The sequence below is a fragment of the Equus asinus genome, chromosome 25 (genome assembly GCF_041296235.1).
Source record: "Equus asinus isolate D_3611 breed Donkey chromosome 25, EquAss-T2T_v2, whole genome shotgun sequence".
In the NCBI taxonomy this organism is placed as follows: domain Eukaryota; kingdom Metazoa; phylum Chordata; class Mammalia; order Perissodactyla; family Equidae; genus Equus; species Equus asinus.
In genome coordinates, this window is record NC_091814.1 from 44,244,718 (window position 1) to 44,267,370 (window position 22,653).

At 38.5% G+C, this 22,653-nt stretch overlaps 1 protein-coding gene across 17 annotated transcripts in view; it reads right to left on the minus strand.

Annotated features, from left to right (window-relative positions):
• RASAL2 (RAS protein activator like 2) overlaps positions 1-22,653 on the minus strand; it is a 371,817-nt gene that overhangs the window by 7,690 nt on the left and 341,474 nt on the right. For 10 of the 17 annotated variants that reach the window (XM_070497404.1, XM_044758568.2, XM_044758564.2 and 7 more), the window contains 9 exons: positions 22,375-22,611; positions 20,390-20,591; positions 18,077-18,276; positions 16,446-17,307; positions 9,277-9,411; positions 7,371-7,573; positions 6,008-6,095; positions 2,979-3,009; positions 565-648 (listed from right to left, as the gene is read on the minus strand). In XM_070497404.1, the coding sequence (XP_070353505.1) occupies positions 565-648; positions 2,979-3,009; positions 6,008-6,095; positions 7,371-7,573; positions 9,277-9,411; positions 16,446-17,307; positions 18,077-18,276; positions 20,390-20,591; positions 22,375-22,611 (2,042 nt within the window). Of the gene's footprint in view, positions 1-199; positions 649-2,978; positions 3,010-6,007; positions 6,096-7,370; positions 7,574-9,276; positions 9,412-16,445; positions 17,308-18,076; positions 18,277-20,389; positions 20,592-22,374; positions 22,612-22,653 lie in introns of those variants that run through there. The other 7 variants (XM_070497403.1, XM_044758567.2, XM_014845318.3 and 4 more) reach the window with 5 other exon arrangements.

The following is a 22,653-nucleotide window of genomic DNA, read 5'->3' on the forward strand; positions in this document are numbered from 1 at the left end:
TCCCTGAAAAATTCATTCTGACAATGTCCTATTGCACACCATGTGCTTCTATCAGACAGATACTTGGTCTCTACCTACTGAACCCCTGGGCTCATTTCTCACGCACACATAGTTCCTACTTTTCTCCTCTAACAACTGCAGTGCTTTCAACAAAGAGGAAAACAATAATAAAAATAGCAATAATTAAAAAGGTAATCTACATTATTAACTTCCTTTTGGTATATTACAGTGGTATTTTCTGTACATGGCCCAGAACTAAGTTCCCTATGTACATAGAGACATGAGGGTAAAGCATCGACCTTGGAAGTCTTAGCCTTATGCCCTGAAAGACAAGGTTCCTTTCTTCATTCAAGAGTTTCTTGCCACAATGCTTTTGAAGTAGCAACATTCTGTAGACCTGGTGGGTTTGGGTAAAGGGCTGGGGACTGGAGAGTGGGGAAATTTCCTTCTGTCTCCTCCCAGTCTGTCTATTCACAAAGCCCGTCAGCAGCTGCTGTTTTTGAATTCACCATTCTCCGTGATGGAAAGCTTGGTGGGGTTGGTGGGGGAGATGCCATTGCGGACCTGCATGCTGTATCGCTCCTTCACTTGGGTCAGTGCGCTCATCAGTCTGGTGTTGGCCGAATCCAAGGACACGATCCGTTTTTCCTACAACACACCAATCAAGGCTTTATTCAAGCTACATGCAGGAAATCACACTGTAATACTCTACTGAATGACTGTTCTAATGCTTTATATCAAACAGCAGTACGCATGATGCTTCCCAGACAAATGGAACATCTCTGCCTCTTTCTGCACAGTAGTCAGGTTCAGCTTCCCCTGAGCCCAATGGGCCTGTGTTCATTTTTTCTCTCTTTTTTCCTTTCAGCATAGCAAGGTTTGTTATTAATAACCCCTTGGGATACCAGGACATCATATAAAAGTGACACCACGTGTTCCTTCAGACTATGCAACAGTGGCGTCACGCTGCCTTACGTATTAAGTGCTTTGGGTCAAAATTAAAACATGGAAATTAGGTGGCAAAGAAAGAAGCACCAGAGGTTTCATTTCACAGAGGAGAAGTGCATGTGATCTATGGGTTCTTAGCCCCAAAAGAGGGCACATCAGTCACATTTGGAAAGAATTCACATTGTGCTCAAAATTAAAACAATACATGGTGGCAGTTTATAGTCACCAACAAAGTGAGGATGCAACAGCAAGAGTAGGGAAATGCAGCCCAAAGCTCAGACCAAGGAGTTACTTGATATGGGGAGGGAGACGTGGCCGAAGGGGGAACGCCATCAACATAACACATGAAAACAGACAGAGAACACAAGCTCCTAGACTCATTCCAGCTCAGGCTGACTCCAGGAAAGCTGCCCAATACGGAGACTGATTTCATTTTACTTTTGAGTCTCTGGAAAAAAATTGCCTTAGAATCAATATTTTGGAAACAAAGATTATTGAGCACATGAAAAAATCAAGAGGGGAACAAAGAGGAAAAAACAGGCAATCTAAAGGAAAGTAGGCTCCTCTAAATTAAAAAAGAAAAAATCATCCCATCAAAATATTATCAGTTTCACAAAGATTAGGAGAGAAACCCTAATCCTAGCTTCAGCAGCTAGGTAAATCATTCCAGAATGTTTCCAACATGAAGTTGTTATTTTTCAGGAAACAAGTTAACACTGAGAAGGACAGTCTTTAACTACTCCCATAAAATTATAAAGAAAATAGTACATGAGGAACAACGTCCACAGCCAAAAGGAGCTTTCCTACCCCGGGAGTTTTTGAATTCACCCAGGGAAAAGCACAGTAAGGTCAGTCATGGAAAGGTTCAGAGAGGACGGATAAGGGCCAAGGGTTTGATGCTGCTCCGTGCTGTGGAAGCAGTAGTTATACAGGGCCGTATGCATGCAGCACTGCGCTGCCGGGAGACTTGCTGCCAGGAGGATGCAGAGTGAAGACCACTGCCCTGGTGGAAATTTAGGTAAAGGCATATACAACAATAACAGTTCCCTTCAATCTCCTACCTTGGGGGTGGGGTGGGAATCTGCACAGCAGCAGGGCTGGTGGTCAGTTACAAAAGTGTGAAAAAAAATAGCTCACACTTGTTATTATCACTAAAAAAAATTCTTCCTTTCCCCAGTGGAGAAGTCAGATGCTAAGACAGAGAAAATCAGCATTATTAACTAACCACTAATCTAGTATAAGATGCTTTTTACTTTGGGAAGGTGAGTAACTCATTTTAAGATAGGCAACACGCAAAGAAAGAAAGATCTGCAAGGCTTTTTAAAAAAAGAATAAGTAAAAAAGTGATAGCCAGTGGAGTTTACTGGGATAATAAGTATAGATCTTTTAAAAGTCAGTAGGTAAGGGTTGGTCAGTGGTTACCAAAAAAAAGGGATGGGAGACAAATATGATGTTTCCCTCCTATAGTTAGGAATAATCTCCAAACAGAAAAACTGGCAATATCTTAAAATGATTAAAAAAGAAAAAATGTTTCAGTATTAGGATAAATTATAAGGTCCCAGTACTAAGGAATGCAGGATTCTTCAGGGTTTATCCAAAAAAACTAGGCATTCATGAAAAATTATTTGATTCTTACAGGGTCAAAAAGAAGGCTAAGAATGACTGTAATTATTTATTTCCTACAAAAGTAACAAGTGAAGCCAAGCAACTCCCGTACTAGAGAGCTGAAAGTTTCCACGAGGAGAAACTCCCTTTTGTAATTCCCCCCAATGTCAACCTCTTAAAATAGGACCAAAAAGTTAAAAACTCCCAAAAAACAAATAGGGACTTTTGAAAGTCAAGTTCAGTTAGCAAAAGATGCTCTGACATTTCGATTCTGCCTGCAGTGAAAGGCAAAGCAATCTAATCACTCATGCCTGACAGGAAGGATTTCAGGTGTGCGGAGCACAGGAGCTGGAATGCGTAGGAGGCCAGTGCACTGGGCCAGGGCTGGGAACTGCTCAGCTAGAGAACGGACGGGGGTTACTTGCCTGTTTGAATAATCTCATCTCCATTTATGACCTGTAATTTAACACAGCGGAGATATCACTTGCAACAGTAACTAGGCAGCTGCTTTGCTTCTCATGGGAGGAAGCCCTTCTCTGTTCTCCATCTGAGTCACATGGAGAGATCCTGAGGGGTGAAAGGTGGCACAGTCCCTGGGCGGATGTTTAAGAAGTGATCCCTTAGTACAATCACCAGGATCCCCATGGCCGTGTTACAAGGTCCAGGACAGGTGATTCTGCCCTCACCAGTGGAGTGCCCATCCTCTCACAGTTTCAGTTAGCAAACGGCTGACTCAGGCTGGGCCTTGGAGCATGAACTAACTCTAGAGTAGAGACGGAGAAGCTGAATTCAGGGAGAAGCCTATCCTGCAGGAGCACAGGTTTGCTGAAAGAGATGAAAACCAGTTCACTGGGTACCTGGCCTTTAGTGTTTTTGGGAAATGTGGGCTCAATTCTAATATAAGGAATGCCAACTGTATTCATTTCAGGAATATTTTTTACCCCCAGTGGCACCAAGGCAGATGTCAGGGACATAAAAGTGTGGGTTACCTTGCTGGGAAGCTTTCACCCCTAAACACTTCTTCATTCTATTAAATGATGCCAGAAAGACTGCACTGCTCCATCAAACACTTAAGATGTAAGATCTATCCTTACAAGGAAAGGATATGATATAAAAAGTCATTCTTTACAATGCCAAAGGATGTCCAGTCTTTTGCTATAGTAAGATTTTAATGTATCAGTAAGACAACAGCTGGAATTGGGAAACCTTCCTTTTAAGGAGATAATTTTTAAAAAACTGTATTTAATGTTTATGATTTGTGCTGTGCATGTTGCAGTGGTTTTTCAAAATGTGGTCTAGTGGATTCTCCAAGTAGTCTTAGGGATCCATAGTGAGCCTCTGGTAGAATAATTTATTACACAGTAATGCCTATGTTTGAACAGGTAATTTATTACATTTAGCCAACCTGGTCTGACTTTATCTATTAGTTGAGAGTGGTCCTTATTGTTAAGCAGTCAGTAGGAGCGGCTGGAAATTGATCTATGGAAGGTGCCTCTGGTTCCACCAAAATAGTCCAGGGAATCAAACCATTTGATAACCACTGCCTTAAGACATGGATCCAAAATATTATCTACTTTAGCCAGACCACAAGTCTGACACTGACTGATGCTTTGAGGATAACATTTCTCCCATTCCTGAACAGTGACACCCTCCTGGTTAACTGAGAGAAGGTCCTCACTTTCCAGAGCTTTTGAGCTATGATAAATCTGATTCCTTCTCTTGCTTTCATCTTCTATGCCTATGACTCTCGCTTCATACCCAGTCATCTTGCCTTAGATGTCAAAATAGGGGGCGGGGGTGGGGTAGAAATCTTCAAAGCTAACGATGAGGCGTCTTGACATGCAACCGAAGAAAGGGAAATACTGTATGCGTAGAGCCATGACTGTGACACAGCCAAGCTCCCTCTGCTTAAGACTGACACAGTTTTAGACCAGCTGAAATTACTAAAACTATCTTATTAAAACTAAAATCTCTCCTGGTGTGCTTATTAATAGAACTCTCCCTGCTGTATATCATCATATTAAAAAGTGAAAACTTATCAACACTAGTTTTCCTGACTAAATTGACTTCTTTATCCAGGCTGTTTCTCTTAAACCTCTGGGAGGAATTTTTATAGTAGGTATAATGAGATGGTCTTGTCTCTGCTACCCTTCCCTCACCCACTTTGGGAACACCTAGAAAGCCTTTAAAAAAAGGACCAAGTAAGATAATTACAGCAGATCTTTCTCCCGATTCTTAGGAGGTCAAAAGATGCAGAAACTACAGAGCTCAAGAGTCTAAAATATTCTGGGGAGCTATGCTGAAGAGAGAGCATCAAAACTCACACTCATCTTCCAAGTTTAGTGTGTCTGAAGGAGTATGAGGCCCATGGAGCACTCTTCCCATGGCTATGCTTTTAGCCTCACTCCTAACTCCTTCGAAAAATAAACCCCACCTCACATTAACCCTGTCAGGAAACTAGACTGGAGGTGTTAAGTGCATGTTTAAGAATACTGGGGGCTCTAACATAGACTGACCACTGGCTGATGTGCAGAGAAGACAGCAGAATAGAAAGTTCTTGCTCTCATTTTTATTTCATAGCTTAGGGATGTGATATGATTAAGGGTGAGAAATGCAAACCTGGCTGGGTTGTTTTGGGGGGTGACACATTCAGTGGCTAGACCAGCCACTACAAAAAATGCACCTGCCTTTTGTTACTTGTTTTACTCTAAGAAATACAACTCTATTTTGCATTGGTAAAATGAAAAGGAATTAGAAATGTTTCCTGCCTCTTGGATTTTGCTCTGATTGTTGATGTGTCCCTGTGAGGTGCTCTTGGCAGTCATCGTGCCATCAGTGTCAGAGGTATAAGCTACAGTGAGCAGAGGCCCAGGTTCTGATTTCATCAACCAAAAGAGGCTCTTTAAGCACAGCGCCAATAAAGAAGGGCAGCCAAGCAAATCCCAAGCACCAATGCCAAACCCTGAACCAGAAGAATAACAAGGGAAGGTATCTTCTACAACCCTATCTTTCCCCTGCAGTTCCACTACTGTTTGGGGCTAGAGGTTGATGGCACAGTGGACGTGACTGACAAGACCGTGAACATCACAGCCAAGCAATGGTCAGTGGAGGTCACAAGCCAGACACATGCAGTGTACTTGTCACAGTTACCCTCTTAGAGAAAGCCCTCCTTTCCATAAGGAAAGAAGTAAACCCCATCATGCACCAGGCTGAGATTTATCAAGCAACTGCACTAAGCACGCTAATACTTTGCTGGGTTAATAGACTTGTCACCAGTAAAAGAAAAGTAAGAGAGGTCATGTAGAAACTCTTCATCTTGAAAAGGTAATACTGAGAACTGTCTAATGACCCGTTTTCCAATACATGTCTTGGCATTTATTTTCAAGGGATGGTAAGTCAGGAAATAAAAGTTACTATAAACAAGTGCCTTCTACTAGATTCAGAGCCTGCTTACCTGTGCATCAATTATTTTTTGCTTTGCGTCAATAACTGCTTGCATCTCAGCATGATCCTTTTTCAATTCTTCTTCCACAGCCATTAGCCTAGAATGCGATAGGAAGGAGATATCAACATCTTCAAAGAGAGGGCTAGCTAATGTAGAGGACAAGCAACCCAAAACTCATCACAGTTCAATATTTTCCCTCCTTCCTAATAAAAGATCTGCAACTGTGCTTTCTTTCCTCTCTTCTACCTTGGTAGAAGACATCCAAGGTTGATTTTTCCACCTGCAACTGGATCCCGTGCATTTTCATATCCTCTGGAACAGTGGTCCCATAATCACTTCTTCCCTCTCCTCTATCAGATCCCTCCCTCAGCACAATTTACTTCATCTTAAAATATCAAACCAACCAACAAAAAACAAATAAGCCTCTCTTAATTTCAAGTTACCTTGTAACAGGGGTCCTTTCTCTTCCCCTGTACAGCGAAGTTTCCTCAAAGAGTACCCTATACTTAGCAGGTCTACTTTCTTTCTCATCCACCATTCACATCTTAACCTCCTGAAGTTTAACTCCATGAACCTGCTCCCAGTAAGACTGCTAATTACCTCTGTACCACTAAAACAACAGCCCTTTTCTGTCTTCAGTTTACTTGACCTGTCCACAGCATTTGACAATATTGAAGCACAGTGGTTAAGAGCATGGACTCTGGAGCTCTGGCTTCAAATCCTGGTTGTACCACTAAGTGACCTTGGGCAGGTGACTTAATGAATTTGTTGCCTGTTTCTTTATTTGTAAAATGAGAATAATAATAATAATGCCTACCTTAGAGGTTGGCATTAAACAAATTATTATTAACAGATTTAACAAATTATTACTTGTAAAGTGCTTAGAAAAGTGCCTGGCCCATACTAAGTGCCATGTAAGTGTTTGGTAAAACTGACCCCTCTCTTAGTCTCCCTTGACATCCTTGGCACTCTCTTGGTGCTCTGGCCCTAAAGATATCCAAAGAAACTCCCTTCCATGTCTCTGGACTCGTGAAAATCTAAGTTAGTATCAGACATTGAACACTTAGCTTTTTAAAATCCAGTTCTCCTCTAAGACCTCTCAAGGGAGCCACTAAGTTTTTATTTTTTTTCTAATTGTTATGATTAAAGAAAAACAGACTACCTCTATCTTCAGAGGAAGTGCACTAAGGTCTCACATTTAGAAAATTTTAAAAGATACAGTCAGTCATCACATTTGTACTAAGTGCCACAAAGTATATGCAGAGTTGAAAATAGCTTTTGTCGCCATTGCTTTAGGATTCTTTGGATTATCTTCCCACCTCTTTGAATCCTCAACTAGCCCACATCCACCACCACCAGGTGATCCTCTAACCTGCTGATGATGCTCTTCATCTGGCTGTCTTTCTCTTCCTGCTGCCTGCGTAGGCGCTCCTCGCTGTCCTCCAGCCGGGCCTTGTATTCCAGCAGCAGCTTCTGCATCTGCTGCTCCTGCACCAGCAACCGGCGTTCATACTCCTCCAGCCGACGGCTGGACACTCTCAGGCGCTCCTTCAGTTTAGTAATTTCCTGTTCATACTAGAGCAGAGAAGAGGCACCAAAGACAATGAGAGAAAAACTGGAGTTATGTTCATTTTAGAAATTAGTGATTTACTTTTTATGAAAGAAACCCTAGGCATTGTAGCTGGATGCTATTTGAGCTGGCATTCCATGTGAGGCTAATGTTCCTTAAAACTATTACCAGGCATAAATAAATGGTTATGGAGCTCTGCTCTCCTGCTACAATTACATTTTTAATCTTAACTTGGCATTCCAAATCTATATATTTATGTATCTCTCTTCATATTAAACTACCAGTTGCTGCAAGCCACATTCCATCTGTGATGGTATCAAATGGGAGCAGACAAAAAAAGATCAAGCATTTATAGGCCTGACAAATCACTTAATATAAACCAGTTGTTTGCAAGAGAAAAGATTTCTGTATCATCACCTGTATTGTAGGATCTCTGACATACCTTGGTCCATCAGGGTGCTATTCCTTCACTCTACTAGAATCAGCCCTTTAGAGAACAAGCAACATTTCTATTATGTGAAGCTATGAAATCAATAAATAGAATTTTATGGCAGAGTAGGCTATTGCCACTTTCTCCTCAACTATGAAAGCATAAAATATTCAGGTCACAAGCACTAAGCAAAAGGCCTACATGTTCCCCAGGGCTCATTAACACTACCTCTTGGCCCATTTTCATCACGTGGTTCATCTGCCCAATTTGATGCTGCTTGCTGGAACACATATGCCTGTTTTCTCACAAAAGCTTTACGTAATTCAGTTGGCAACATGGTCCTTTCTTGTACTGAAGTTGCTGTGGTTGGGGTTTAGGTATACTGGAATGTCAAGTTTCTAGGTGAGGTGAGAAGCATAAGCTTTCTCGTAGATGTTCCACTTAAATTCATTAGTCATAAATGATAAATCTGTATGGTGCTTTGTAAAACACAACTATTTTCACATAATATCCCATTTAATTCACAGACAACTAGCTTCATCATGGTCCAGCACCATAGTACTAAACTGTGCCTGTTAATCCAGAAGGTCAAAGATGACAAGTTTTATGTCATTTGAAGAGGTAGACTGTATCAATAAGCATAGTTTAGGATCATGGTGGTAAGTAAGCAGAAGCTAGTTGCCTGGTTGTTAACTAAATGAGATAATGTCATACATGCTGCCAAGGTTCTTGTTTGATAATCCTTTTTTTCCATGTCAACTTTTCTTAAAAAATAAAATAAAAATAAAGCCAAAACAATAGATAATTTCCTTTTAAATATCATATATAAAGCTAGAAGTTCTTTATTCAGAAAAGACAAAAAGAAAAAAAAGACAAAATCATTACCAAGATACAGAAAGGAAGTCTAGTCCAAGGGTAATTTTGGCCTTGGTTCAAGACTAATAACTGTTTCTAGAAACACCAAATATTCACCTAAAATGGCTAGAAATGAATAGCAGAGTATTTTCCAAATTAAGGCAACCTACATAAAAAAAATAAAAATTAGAGCTACCCCCTCCCCCCGGCCCCACCACCTCCCAGCTTGATGGACATTTTCTGCATATTTTCATTTAAGGACACTATTGAATTATTATACATAGACATGCATAGGATGGTTAACATAAGAGGTGGAGCTGAAGTTGGGGAGGGGAGAGATCATGTTCTTGGCCAGAAAAAACCTTGTGGTGGCCTATCACTGTGGGAGCGGCTGTAAGTCAGTAAAGACAGATGAGGTTCTACCTTCTCAGCATGCTTGGCTTCATCTTGATTTTGCTCGGTTTCTTCCACATCTTCTTCATATTGACCATTGTTCAGCACCCAGGCTGCTGTCCTCTCCACTGGGGACATTGTGGCAGAGTCCACAGGTGACTGAACCTGCACCAGAAATATTTATTAGAATTTCCCAAAACAGCTCATACACAGTTATGTTTCACAAAGAGAGCTATTCTTGGAAGACATAATTGTGATTCCTGTTTTCTAATAAATGCTCTCATTTCTAAGTAATATTTTATTAATGCTGGGGCTGGGAGTGAGAAAAGAGAATATCCACTTATGTAAGAATAAACTATTCTGAACAGAAATGCCTATGTATCACATTCAAGAACCGGCCTTTTCTCCCACCAAAGAAAACCAAGGTCTTAAAATTGTTAATTAGTCTAGTGGTCCAAATTACCTAATGAAATTCTGGTGATGAAAGAATGGGAGAAAGAAAGCACAACATGACGGCTGATTGCTCAGGTGAGGAAACATCTGTTTAATCTAGAGATGTTCAGGAACCAAGGAACTGATGAATGCTAAACAAACTCACAGGGTGCCCCTTTATATATTAGAATGCCAAATTCTTAATTTTTACTTTAACCGTTTAGAGAAAAGAGGAAAAACAAGTGAGACTGGTCATTTTTACAGAGCACTGACTTCATGATGGGTTAAGACCACTCAGAAGTCCGTATTTTAGACTGGAAAGTTTCTTGATGAATACAGAATCAAAACAATGGATATTGAATTAGTCTAAGGGATATTTCTACTGATTTAGGATAGCTAGATAAATTGCCCTTTTCCAATATAGATATACAGAGTGATAAGAATTCTGGCCTTGAGTAGCAACTCTACCATTTATTGTTTTTTTTTTTTTTTGAGGAAGATTAGCCCTGAGCTAACATGTGCTGCCAATCCTTTTTTTTTTTCTTTTGCTGAGGAAGACTGGCCCTGAGCTAACATCCATGCACATCTTCCTCTATTTTATGTGGGATGCCTGCCACAGCATGGCTTGACAAGTGGTGTGTAGGTCTGCACCTGGGATCTGAACCGGCAAACCCTGAGCTGTGGAAGCAGAAAGTGTGAACTTAACCACTGCACCACCGGGCTGGCCCTCTGCCACTTAAATTCTCACTTAATCTCTTAAATACTCTTTCTAATCTATTGATACCACCACCATCACCACCTATCCTGACCATCTCATAGGGAGTTGCAAGGACTGAGTAAGATAACGTATGTGAAAGTTCTTTGGAAACTACAGAGTACTAGAGAGCTTACATGCTATTACTATACTTATGTTTAGAAAACTGGCGCTGGATATTACAACTTATATTAGGCTATGGAACATTAGTGTTTTCTCCACAAACAATGCTGGAAATATACAACAAATTCTTCTCTGGCCTGCCTGAGAGAGAGAGAGTGAGAGAGAGAGCATGAGCAAGCAAGTGCAAAACACTGTATGTGAGTTAGCCTTTCTATAATTAAAATGAATTTCTATTTTGAGGACCAAAACCCCATTATCTCATAACTGAAGGGAATTTTCTCTGTATACCTTAAGAATTCTCTGTATCATTCTGGAATAGAACCCAGTTAAACCCTAAATAGACAGACATTTTAAAAGAAGGGGTATTGTGCTGATTTTGAGACTTAGAAAGACTAGATGAAAAAAACTGGTTGCAGAGACCAAAAGGTTATCAAAGATGGGTTGGGAGAGACTTTAAAAACCACACATACAAAAGTAACATGAGAGTATTTCTTAAAGTTTTGCAGAACCACCTTATTTGGTTGATTTACAAACAGATTATAGATATGTATCAATAAAAAATGGCTTCATGCCTGAGGCACACACAAACAATTATGAATGACTTCTAGAAATTCCTTCTTTAAAGCCATTTTCTCTCTGTGTCAAGAAACATGTAAACACGTCTTCAATATCGGTACCCTCAGTTCTTAAGTCTGCCTCCATCTCCACTATGGTATGTAAGTGTGTTTCTTATTCTTCGTTCATTTGTGTATCACTTTCATTATTTTCATCATTACCACACTATCATTAACATATTATTTATCTCTTTCAAACAACCTTTTTCAGTTAGTTAAGTCCATATGCTAAGCAATAATATCAGTAGAATCATGAATTGATGTTATATATATTATATATTTACAAACATATTTTTATATTAAGTTATATATATTTTTCTGTGTTAAAATAATTACATGATTAATTAAACACCTTGAATACCTAAATAATTTTGAGTATCACACTTTGGGAATGCTGGTCTATAGGATATAGTATCATCTATAAAAAGGAAGATGATAATTATCCACATCAAAAGTTATTATGAGAAACAAATGAGATAGTATGTAAAAGCACTTTGTAAACTGCTACACACACACACACACACACACACACACTCTCACTCTCTCTCATTCTTTCCCTATTGGATTTTAAAAGCAGAGCACAATAACTTGCTTTAGTACTGGTAGAGAAAAATAGTTTAACAAGGGGTTTAGGTTTTTGCTTGAGATATGTACACCTGAAAGCAAAACAATGTGGTTCTGAGTCTTAAAAAATTAATAGAAAGCCAATATTTAAAGGAGACAAATGCCTTTTTAATTTTATAATCTTATCACTCTAGCACACAGGGCACAAGGAAAGTGCTTTTCTGTGAAACCAGGATTTTCTATTCAATAGTGGTTTGAGATAAAGGAGCTACTAAAACTAATAACAACTTTACTGTTTGGAACTTATTACTTCAAGGCAGCTAATTCAATAGCTTTCTGCTTTATATAGTTAACAAGATGTTGCTTGAATGAACTTTCCTTCCCTTGATTTGCTCTGGGTAACTATCTATCAGGTGCCTATAAACGCACTGCAAACTCATGGTATTCCGAAGAACACACTAAGGAGAGATCGCAGCCCCTAAAAGTATATTAACAACAACTCCTCAGGGGAATCTCAGCTTTAACTGTTAACTGAGAGGCTGGAGAAACAAGAGTTTGCTTATTCCACTGGTGATGGTGGTAACTACCATATCTTTAGGACTAACAATGTCCAGTGAATTCTGAGAGATTGTACAATGGGAATTGGGCATTCAGGTCTATTCCTATTTTATTGGTTGAATCTAATTTTCAACCACTTCCTACTATATCCTAACACTTTGTATAGCATAAGTTAGGTGGTCAACAATTGTTGGAAAAATAAATCAGACCAATATTAACTATTCCTTGTGTACATGATAAAACATTTACATAATTATAAAGAGATGGAAAAGTAATATTAAGCAAATCAAAAATAGTTACTGTGTTAGACTGGAAGAAAACAGAGGTGATTTTTGTTTTGAAATTATTTTTTGTTTTAATAATTATGTTCTTCATATGAAAAAATATATACTGTCTTTTACATTTTTTCCATTGGCCTTATGTGTGCTGGTCTTACTTCCCAGTTAGACTGTCAATCCTTGAGGCATGGCACCAGATCATACAGTTTTTTTGAACAGAAGTGACTACGTAATGCACAATAGATGCTCAATAAAATATTATTCCTTTATTAATACTCTGGATTCTCTTTAGAATTCATTTCTAAAAATGTATAGTTTATATAAAAGTATAGTTTATTACTAAGAGAAGGATACTCTGTTTTTCCTCTAATTGGAAGATATCAAAGACTTTTCCTCAATTTTTGTTCCATATCCCTTATAAGCTGGATAGACAGCAACATTTATTATCTCTAGTTTATAGTCAAAGAAATTGAGAAAAGAGGTTTGCAGGTGGTTCAGATTCCATTTTGCTTAGCTATAATAGCCTTAGGAAGAGCATTTATATCCAGTGACTTTCAACAGTGGATCATTAAAGAACATGAAGGATGAAAAAGATAAAAAGAAAAGGAACAGGAATTCCTATTAGGAATCTCCCTTTTGACTTAAAGCTATATAGGGTTTCTCTGGGAAAAATAATAATGCCTTAAGGCAAAAGCTACTGAGACAGCAGTTTCACTGATCCTACAATTCGTCATAGCTTGGCTATGCCGAGGACAATTTGAGAACAGGCCAGTTCCCTGTTCCTTGCTAGTGTTTACTAGATATGAGACTTGTTGGTTTCAGCTTCTCCACAGCCTGAAATAGTCACGTTCCCATAAATGAATAACACTTCTGTTATCAACACCAAAGAAAGGACTGACTAAATTAATAAGTAAACTCACAGTTCTTGAACAGGTTGGTTAGGACAGGATTCAACAAATGCAAACGTGAAAACTGTAGCATATTCCAATAGGCTTGTCAAATCCCTATTTTAAAGGCCTCTTCAAATCTGAATTTCTAAGGTTAGGTGATATGCTACATCTGAACTCATATACTGTAAATAAAGTCTATTTACATGCAGAGTACATGATACACGAAAAACAAAATGGAGAGGAAAGTGAGAAAAAAGAAATGTAAATAGAGGATGAAAAAGATCAAAAATTAAAAGATAGTTTCCTAAAAAAATTCCATCTCTGTACATTGTTTCACTAGGATTTTATTTCCTTTCTACTCAGTAGACAAAGACTGAAGGTAGTTACACTGCCAACAATGGCTGCTCTTTTGTGCTAAGATACAAATGGAATTTGCATGGGACAAAGCCACTGATAATTATAGACGCCTACAGAACAATTCTCATGAAGAAATCCTCTAGTTTTTGGGAGAGAAGAATTCCCCAACACAATTTGCAATTAAAATATGTAAAAGAATTTGCCAAAAAAAATGTGGTGATTATACAGAACTTCAGAGGCTTCAGGGGGTGAGATGAGAAAAGCAAGAAAGAAATAGAAAGATACGGAATAAAAAAAAAAATAACATAAGTTCAAAAGAATAAACCATCTGTGAAGAAAAAGCCAGTATAGAAAAACCAGAAACTTGAGCAATCAAATTATAGCGATTTATGCTTTAACGGATATTGACAGTGGCAGTACCAGCAAAGGCATAAACAAAGACTAATATTTAAAGCTGTTCTAGGACACCTCACTGTGGCTGTGCCCTACTTGATGCCAATGTAATACAGACATTCCTCAACTCATTAATGGCTGTGGCACAAAAAATCTGTAAAGTGGTTGTTTGCAGACTGTATGCATTTCCTGTCTCCCTCAGTCAGCCAGCCTTCTATTCACCCACAGAAACAGGTACTGAGTGCTTATGTGATAGGTGTTATATTTTCCTACAGCACAAATACTACAAATGACAATTGGTTCCAGAGGATCACACAAAAGGTTATTTAATTTGTAATATTTATAAACAGTTAGTCTGAGTCATGAGCCCCGGGAATTGATGACTACACCATACAGGAGGAATGGGTGAAGCATTCCTCTTCTCTGTCCAGGGCTGGGTGGGCCTAAGCCAACCTTCGAAAAGCAGGTGAAGGACCCTTTCCCCTGTCCTGTCCCTCTCTGCCAATCTCATATTCTTCTCTACTCCCTATCTGATCCTCAGGACCCTCATGCTGCACTAAGCCCCCAAGAGATGTTTGCCTCCACACAGTATTCCACCTCTAAAATTACTTACCTTTCTTTTCTCCTCTCAGTAAACACTTTAATTCTCTGAAAGTAGCTGATCTCAACTAGAAGCTAGGATAAAAGCAGTGTGTGGAAACTAATTCACGATAGGGCACGAATGACTGATAGCCTCCTAATATACAAATTAAATGTGTGTGTGTGTGTGTGTGTGTGTGTGTGTATAAAGGCATTTAATAAGCGTTTTCACTTAAAGAAAAGGGGAAAAGATTATATTATATTTAATCTTTTTTCTTTTTCTTTAAGTGAAAACGCTTATTAAATCCAATGAATTCATAAAATTTTGGGAAATATAACAAAATAAAAATGAAAGATTTAAGACAAGAAAAATTTTATTTCTCAGGAAAAGAATGGCCAACTAGGAGGCTTTGCCCAGGAAGATGGCTACCAGAATCAGCTTAAGTTGCTCATGCTTTTCATCCCTTCCTCTTCTTCCGTATCCAAGGATTCTGTAAATGTTCTAATTTTCTTAAAACAATAACTATCAAAGTAGGGGCAATGGCTCTGGTCATAGCAGAGTGAAGGCAGAAGCAGCAAATCAGTAAATGTCTACCTATAAAAATGCAAATATATTAAAGAGAATCATTAAGGTTTTATTGCAGTCTGCTCTGACCAGTGATTTTGCTGACAAAAGGATTGGTCATAGAACTCTTTTAATCACAAAGCTCCCTAGAACTTACAAAGTAAGATTAGGTTTCAAAAGAAAAATTTCAACAAATACAAAGCTTTTTAGGAGAAAAATATTTTTCAGATGAAAGGTTTTATGTATATTTACACACAAACACATACATATACCTATATATGCTTCCTAAAATTATGAGTTTGTTTCAAAGAGCAAAATATGTATTGCTGCCTCAAAATGTAATACATAGGGAAGAAATAATTAAATGCTTGGGAAACCTCTTTATTTCTTAAGAAAAAAGTTTGGAAATCTTATATTAAGATCAGGTGTGACACTAGCTGGGCTTGTCCATGTAAAGAGAAATATAAGGGATTTGTAAATGTCTAGAATACTTGTCAACCCCCAGTGTTTCTATCTTTTTCTCTCTCTCTCCTCTACCTTGCTTCTATAGGTGTTCAGCTGTTTATTTTTCTAGCCATTTCCAGGAAAAGGCACATGGGGCTTGATATTTCCAGAGGGAGCTGGGGGATGGAGCAGAGAGCAGTTACATTAAACTGTTGGCTCAGAATGCAAAACCTAATTCTGGAAGCTTAAGAAAAAAAAATTAAGGAGGATTAATGTCTAGATTCCCCAAATATCTTCTAGTTGATTTGGCCTACAGATTTTGTAGTTTAAGTCTAATTATTCATTCAACATCCTAGATCTGTTCTCAGCGCAAACTGAGGGACTACCTCTGTGGCCTGAAGAGAAGGAAAGGCCCCCTGTGCGGTTGTTAGAGTCTCCTAAGGGTAACGAGACAAGCTACATTCTGCTACCTCACCTAGCCAGAAGCCTCGCAAACTTTTCATTTCCTCCTTCCATGTAAAGGTTGTAGAAAATATTTCTAACTGGAAACCTTGCTAGCAATTAGATTTCTCAATGATTTTATGTATAAAGAACTGAGGAAACCATTGGACCAAGTAAAAGTGAGATCCCTCCAGCACAGGCCCCTACCTGCTGTGTCTGTTGTCTCTGGATTGCTCTCACTTTGGGAACAGGGCTTTCTCTGGAGGAAGAGGACTGCTGCCGGGACCGGCTCCCATTCTGCACAGGTTCGGCCACCAGAGCTGCAGATGCCACCGACATGCTCCCCGTGCTACGTAAGGAAGCACTGTGTGGCAGGGATGGTGGGGCTTTGGCTCGGGCACCTAACCCAGGCTGGTCCATTTTTCGAATTTGGGCCTGCCCAGTACTGTTTTGCCGTGGCAGAACAAGAGGTATGTGTCTGTCGGGCACAGTGTGCCGCCTGGAGAAGTCCTCACTCTGAGTGCTACGTTTGGTGAAATCCTCCATGCTGCTATTGCTGGGTCCACTGAGCTTGAAGTCTTCACTGTTACTTTGGCTTCTGGAACTGGCAGTGCTTAGGTTCTCCAAACTGGAATCCACAGAGGCCTTTGGCATTGCGGGAATTGGGTTATTGAGGTGATAGACCGGGTTCTGGAATGACAAGGGCTGGAGGGTGCCTGGCTGGTTCAAGGCTGGATGCAGGGGCCTTCTCACTTGGGGTGCACTCTGGGGAGTGCTCTGGGTTTCCCGCAGTTGTTTGATGCTGGCCACCTGGGTTATGGAGAGCTGGCTTCCGGTCAAGCGCATAGGCACATCAAGCATGACAGATGCATGCTCCACTTGAGCAGCGTGAGTGTCCTGAAGGTCCATGAGGGAGATGCTCCGACCATTAGGAAGGCTACCTTCCTTTTCGTCCTTTTCAGAATAAGACATGCTCTGAGAGGAGGCTTGTTGAACCAGCAACAATGTTTTCCCTCTGAAATAGCTATCTGTGTTGTCCTGGCTTGGAGATTTTAGTTTATGCAAATCACTGTGGAAAAGGAAAGAATCTTTATTTATTCTTGAGGCTAATTCAACATAATCAAGATTCCTTAACTAAGGGATATGAACTCTTCCGAAGGCTCTCAGGCCCAAGGTGGGTACTTACATTGGTTTCTAAACTCAGATTTCATCATTACAATTCTTAGAATAAAATCCAACATTTTTAGTTTTTCTCCAAAGGTGAAGAATAACCTTGTGTATACCACTCTATCACTGTATTTGATTTTTACTAGAATTCCAATCATTTCCTAGCTAGGTTTTAAACCCTCTCAAGGTATTCCAATTCATATTTAATTGGTTCTGTCTAAACTTTGGAAAAGCTCTGAGTGAACAAACAAAGAGTCCTTGCTAAAGGCACAAGTCTTGCCAGTACAGAAAACAAAGTCTAAGCATCAACATTGTATCTACCGTCCAGCTGACATGGCCAGCTATAAAATGGTTTTAACTAAGGTTCTCCAGAGTTTTGAGGGCTAAAATATACGAAAATTTCATAGAGCTCTTAGTCTTCTATTAAGCAGGATGTAGTATTTTTATGTGTCTCTTGAATATAACTCTACAACATCATTCTAGAAAATAAGTATCCTAGATCTTGTGTATTATTATGACAAACAATTGGATTTATCTCAGGTCAGATGATTCTTTCCAACTGCTCCTCACTTTCAAGTTGTAAATTCAACAAACAAGTTAAATAGGTTTTTGCCAAATCTCTAAACATTATCTCTCTCTGAGATAAGTAGTTCAAATTCTCTTTTTCATACCTGTCAGTGGGGTCTTCAAATATTTTCTGCAGCCCAGAGGAGAGGCTTCCACTGACATTTGGACTGGAGTTATGCTCAGTGAAGCGTCTTAGTTGCTGTTGTATTGGTGTAGGATTAGTCAGAGACTTGGTAATATCAGCAAGAACACGAGGGAGAGGTCCCAATTTTGCCACGGTCGCCTGTAGGAAGGAATTTTCACCCTAATTGGACAATAAGCATTGTGATATCCACCACAGATTGTTTTTGGGACAATGGTGCCCATTGATGGAGGGGTGGAGGTTGGAGGGAAGGGTAGGTGTTTGCATATGGGAGTGGCAGGTTCATAATGCATTGTTATGGAGCAGCGGAACCATGGCGTCGAGATGAATGGAGGAGGCGAAACAAGGTGCAGTAGACATTGAGGAAAGAAAGGAAATAGAAATTAGGATTATGCAAATAAAAATTAAAAGACATGCTCAAAACAACCAAACTATTGCCATTCCAACTAAAATAGGCATGCAAAGCAAACTAAATCTTTGGGAAGCTAGTAGCTCAAGGTGGGGGAGGGTTGGGGAAGAACCAAACACCTTCTAACCAAAAAGGACTTCAAGACCAGAGGATTGTCTAGTGTGATGAAACTTCCAAAGAAAAGGGATCATGTGAGGAAAGAAATGCATGCCAACATACAAAAGAGTTGCATTCAGGGGTGCAGAGCACTGCAGGGCACACAGTTGATACTGCCATTCACTATCCCATTTAATCTTGGGAACCCTGACCTATTGCCAACTGAGTTTGCATCAGCAAGACAATTGTTTTAAAACAGCAAAATCAGGTAAACTCTCCGTGAGATATGTCTAGACGTAACCCTGGTTCCCAAGACCAAACAGAGATTAAAAAGGAGAAAGTATGTTTACACAGCAAAGCCTGTTAAAAAGACCTTGCCCCTGAATAAACCAGGCTGATTTTACAAGATAACTGTATCTGCATCCCACTGATGCAGTTATTCAAACAGAATAACTTTTTAGTACTTTGTTTATCTATCTCAATCATTTTTTCCTTTGGGGAATTCTTATTCTCATGGGAATCCTCAACTGTTAGCCAGTTTTACATGGCTGCCTCTGGGTCTTTGTCTTCTCAACCATCAATAGACTCTTCTACCCTGCTCAAATGGGTACAAATGCCATCTGAAAATGTCTTTACTTGCTAAACTCTCTTGAGCCATTTCTATTCAAGAAATTTATCATCAGCATAGCTGCAACTTAAAATCTAGCTAGCGTTTCTAAAAGTGAAGAAAGGGCCCTCAAGAATAAGGAACAGTTTATTATTTAACAAATGTTTTAAGCACCAATGGACACCCTATCATTTACATTTCTTCAGGAAATTGGTCTTTGTTAATAGGTTTTACTCCTCTCCCCAATTTTATTGGTGTAACATTTTTAAGGATAATAGGAGAACGGAGGAAAACAAATTCTTATCACAGAAAAATAACTTTGTTTTTTGAAGTTATTCTAACATACCACCACACATATTTACAAAGTACCTGTAGCAAACAAAAACATCAATGAATAATTATTGTGATAAACCTAGCCAAAGTCTATCCAACTATTTTCTATTACACAATATTCCTCTTTGCAAAATTCCAGAAGGAAGAAAATGATTGGCATGGGGATACATTTAGTTAGTAATATGATATATAATAAAATTCTTAGCTTATAGTCAGAAAATGATTAAAAATGATAATTGTTTTCTGTATTCTTAATTCACATGTGAAGAAAGAAAACATCAGGATTGTCAGATCCATGTAACTCTGTAGTACTAATAGTTATATTAAACCCTCTGACTTACATGATAAAAGTAAATCTCATGGGTAAAATTACTTAAACACAATAGTCTCAATATTTTTCTAAGTCCACACTTTTGTTAGAAATTACTATATGAGGTTTCATCTCATTCTACTATACATGAATAAGGCTACATACACCAATATGTGATATTAGATTCTAGGTTAAGTGTATGTGTGTGTGTATATATATTTGTATATATACACACATACATACACAAATATATACAAATATATTTATTTATAGAAATATATATTCCATTTATTCACATAATTACCCAAAAATATATTTTAATAATTTCATGGCTTTCTAGAATTTCCTGGTTTGCAGGGCATATATTTCACTCAGAAATGATAACCATCCACTTCCAGGCTTTTAGGGCAAAAGGTTGCCTTCAACTAGCAGAAAGCTACCACTCTGTAGACACTCCAGAATTCAGGTACATCAGGGTTCTCTACCTCCCATCTCCCATTACCCTTCCAGCCTACTTTACCTTATCAAGTTGGGAAACTACTTCCCACAGTAAGGAATGCAAAACTGAAAGTTCTCGGCCTAGATCAATGTAACCATCAAAGCCTGGGGTATTTGAGATGGTGTCTGGATTAGAGATCTCCAAAAGAAAGCGTTTCATTCCACCCCATTCATGTTCTAAAAAATCATTCATGAATGCCATGTACTCCTCTTTGTTACCAAATCTGAAGCAGAGGGAGAGAAAATGAGAAAGAACATATTCAGGAAAAGAGATGTGATCATTTTGAGTTGAGTTTACACAGAGCCACAAAATTTTTTTTATTTTGGAGAGGTAAGTGACTAATTTGTTTATTATCTATAAATGATAAATGCTAAAGTATACTTTCTTAATTTTACTTTAATACTCAAAAACTTTGAATAGCTTTCTATTCTCTCTAAGGTAAAGGAAAACCCTCTTTTCTAGTATTTAAAGCTCTCTTTAAAGCCTTCATTTCCCTACCAAACGCTCCTAAGTGTAAACCTTCAACATCACTAGCTTCTTCAAAGTCTCCCAAATATATTACACTCTTTTTCCTCTCCAAGCCTTTGCTCATACTATTTATTCCCACTAGAGAATTTCTCTCTTCTTTGCTTATGTAGTTTCTACCTATCTTCTGGGCCTAGCTTAAGTCCACAAAATTTGTTCCAAAATAAACAAGAAATAATTTTTACCAGAATTAGCTCAAATATGGGTAAATGTGTATATTTCTGCATTGGCACACATAGGGCGCACAAAGTTAAAGTAGCGTACTTCTAAAAAGCCACTATTTATAAAACTAGAAAACAATCTGCTTCATTGAAGTTCTAATTTTTTCCTTCTATATACTGCTTATAGAAACTTGTCTTTAAACTTCAATATTGAATAAATCTGTGACCAGTTTTGCCAGTGTGAATTCCTTCTCACTGAATTCTTACAATTGTTTTCCATAAATTATAAAAACTATAAATACTTAAGAAAAATTTGAAAACAATGAAAAGTGGAAAGAAACAGTATGGATGCACCCACTCTATCACCCAAACATATCTGCTGTTTACATTTGAGTGTATTTCCCAACTGCTTTCTCCTAACTTCCTCTAGAAATATTTTAAAGCTCCAGAAAAGTTGAAAGAATATACAATGAATGCCACATACCATTCACCTATATTAACCAACTCTTCACATATTGCCAAGTTTGCTTTCACTCTCTCTATAGACACATATATGTTTTTTTCTTGGCTGACCATTTTAAACTAAGTTGCAGGCATAATCTTTAAATACATTAGCACCTATTTCTTCGGAATATGGAATATCTCTCACATAAACCAATGCCATTTTCACACTAATACTTTTAAAACCTTATTCATAAATCATTTTATATATATAGTTCATATTTAAATTTCACCAATTGTCCCCAAAATGATTTTTATAGATTTTTTTTTCCAATTCAGATCCAATTAAAATTCAAGCATTGCATTTAGTCTCTTCTAATCTAGAACAATCCCCTCCGTCTTTTCCATTTTTTATGACATTGACTTTTTTGAAGAAGCCAGGCCAATTGCCTTAGACAATATAACCATAGAATTTGTCTGATTGTTCTTTCCACCTTTTTTATACTTAGGTTTTTGTGTTTTCATGTTGCTGGAATAACAACACATGCATCATTTGGTATCCTGTCTTTTTTTTTGGCTAAAGTTTTCAATAGCATTTTCATTTAATATATCTTTATCATTTTCCATATTATTGTTTCTTTGTAAACACTATTTACAGTGATGGCAAACATTCCATTGAATGTATATACCATAGGTTACTTAATTGTTCCTTTATAAAGTGAATGTTTAAGTCTTTTCCATTTTTTTTGCTATTTTTAATAATACCACATGAAAATCTTGTAACATGAGTAATGAGGCTCTCCACTCCCATCTAAATTTTAGGTCTCATGTATTTTTTAAATAATGTTTTTTTAAAGTGGTTATGGTAGCGACACCTACTTGGCAAAGTTAGCCAGGTTCTGAATGACTTTGGCAATTAGAGTCAGAGTCCGAGATGTGCGGTCATCAGGATACTCCTGCATAAGGTTGAAAAGACTGGGAGACATAATGGCCGGGCACAGAAAACGGAGAAACAATGAGGCACTGATGAGCCGCTCGCTGATGTCTTGCTTGCCACGGTTCAGGCACTGCTGCTTCCATGATGCAAACACTTCTTTCAACTCACGAGGGAAAACGCTGGGGAAGGAAGAGAGATCCAAATCTCTAAATATAAGAGTG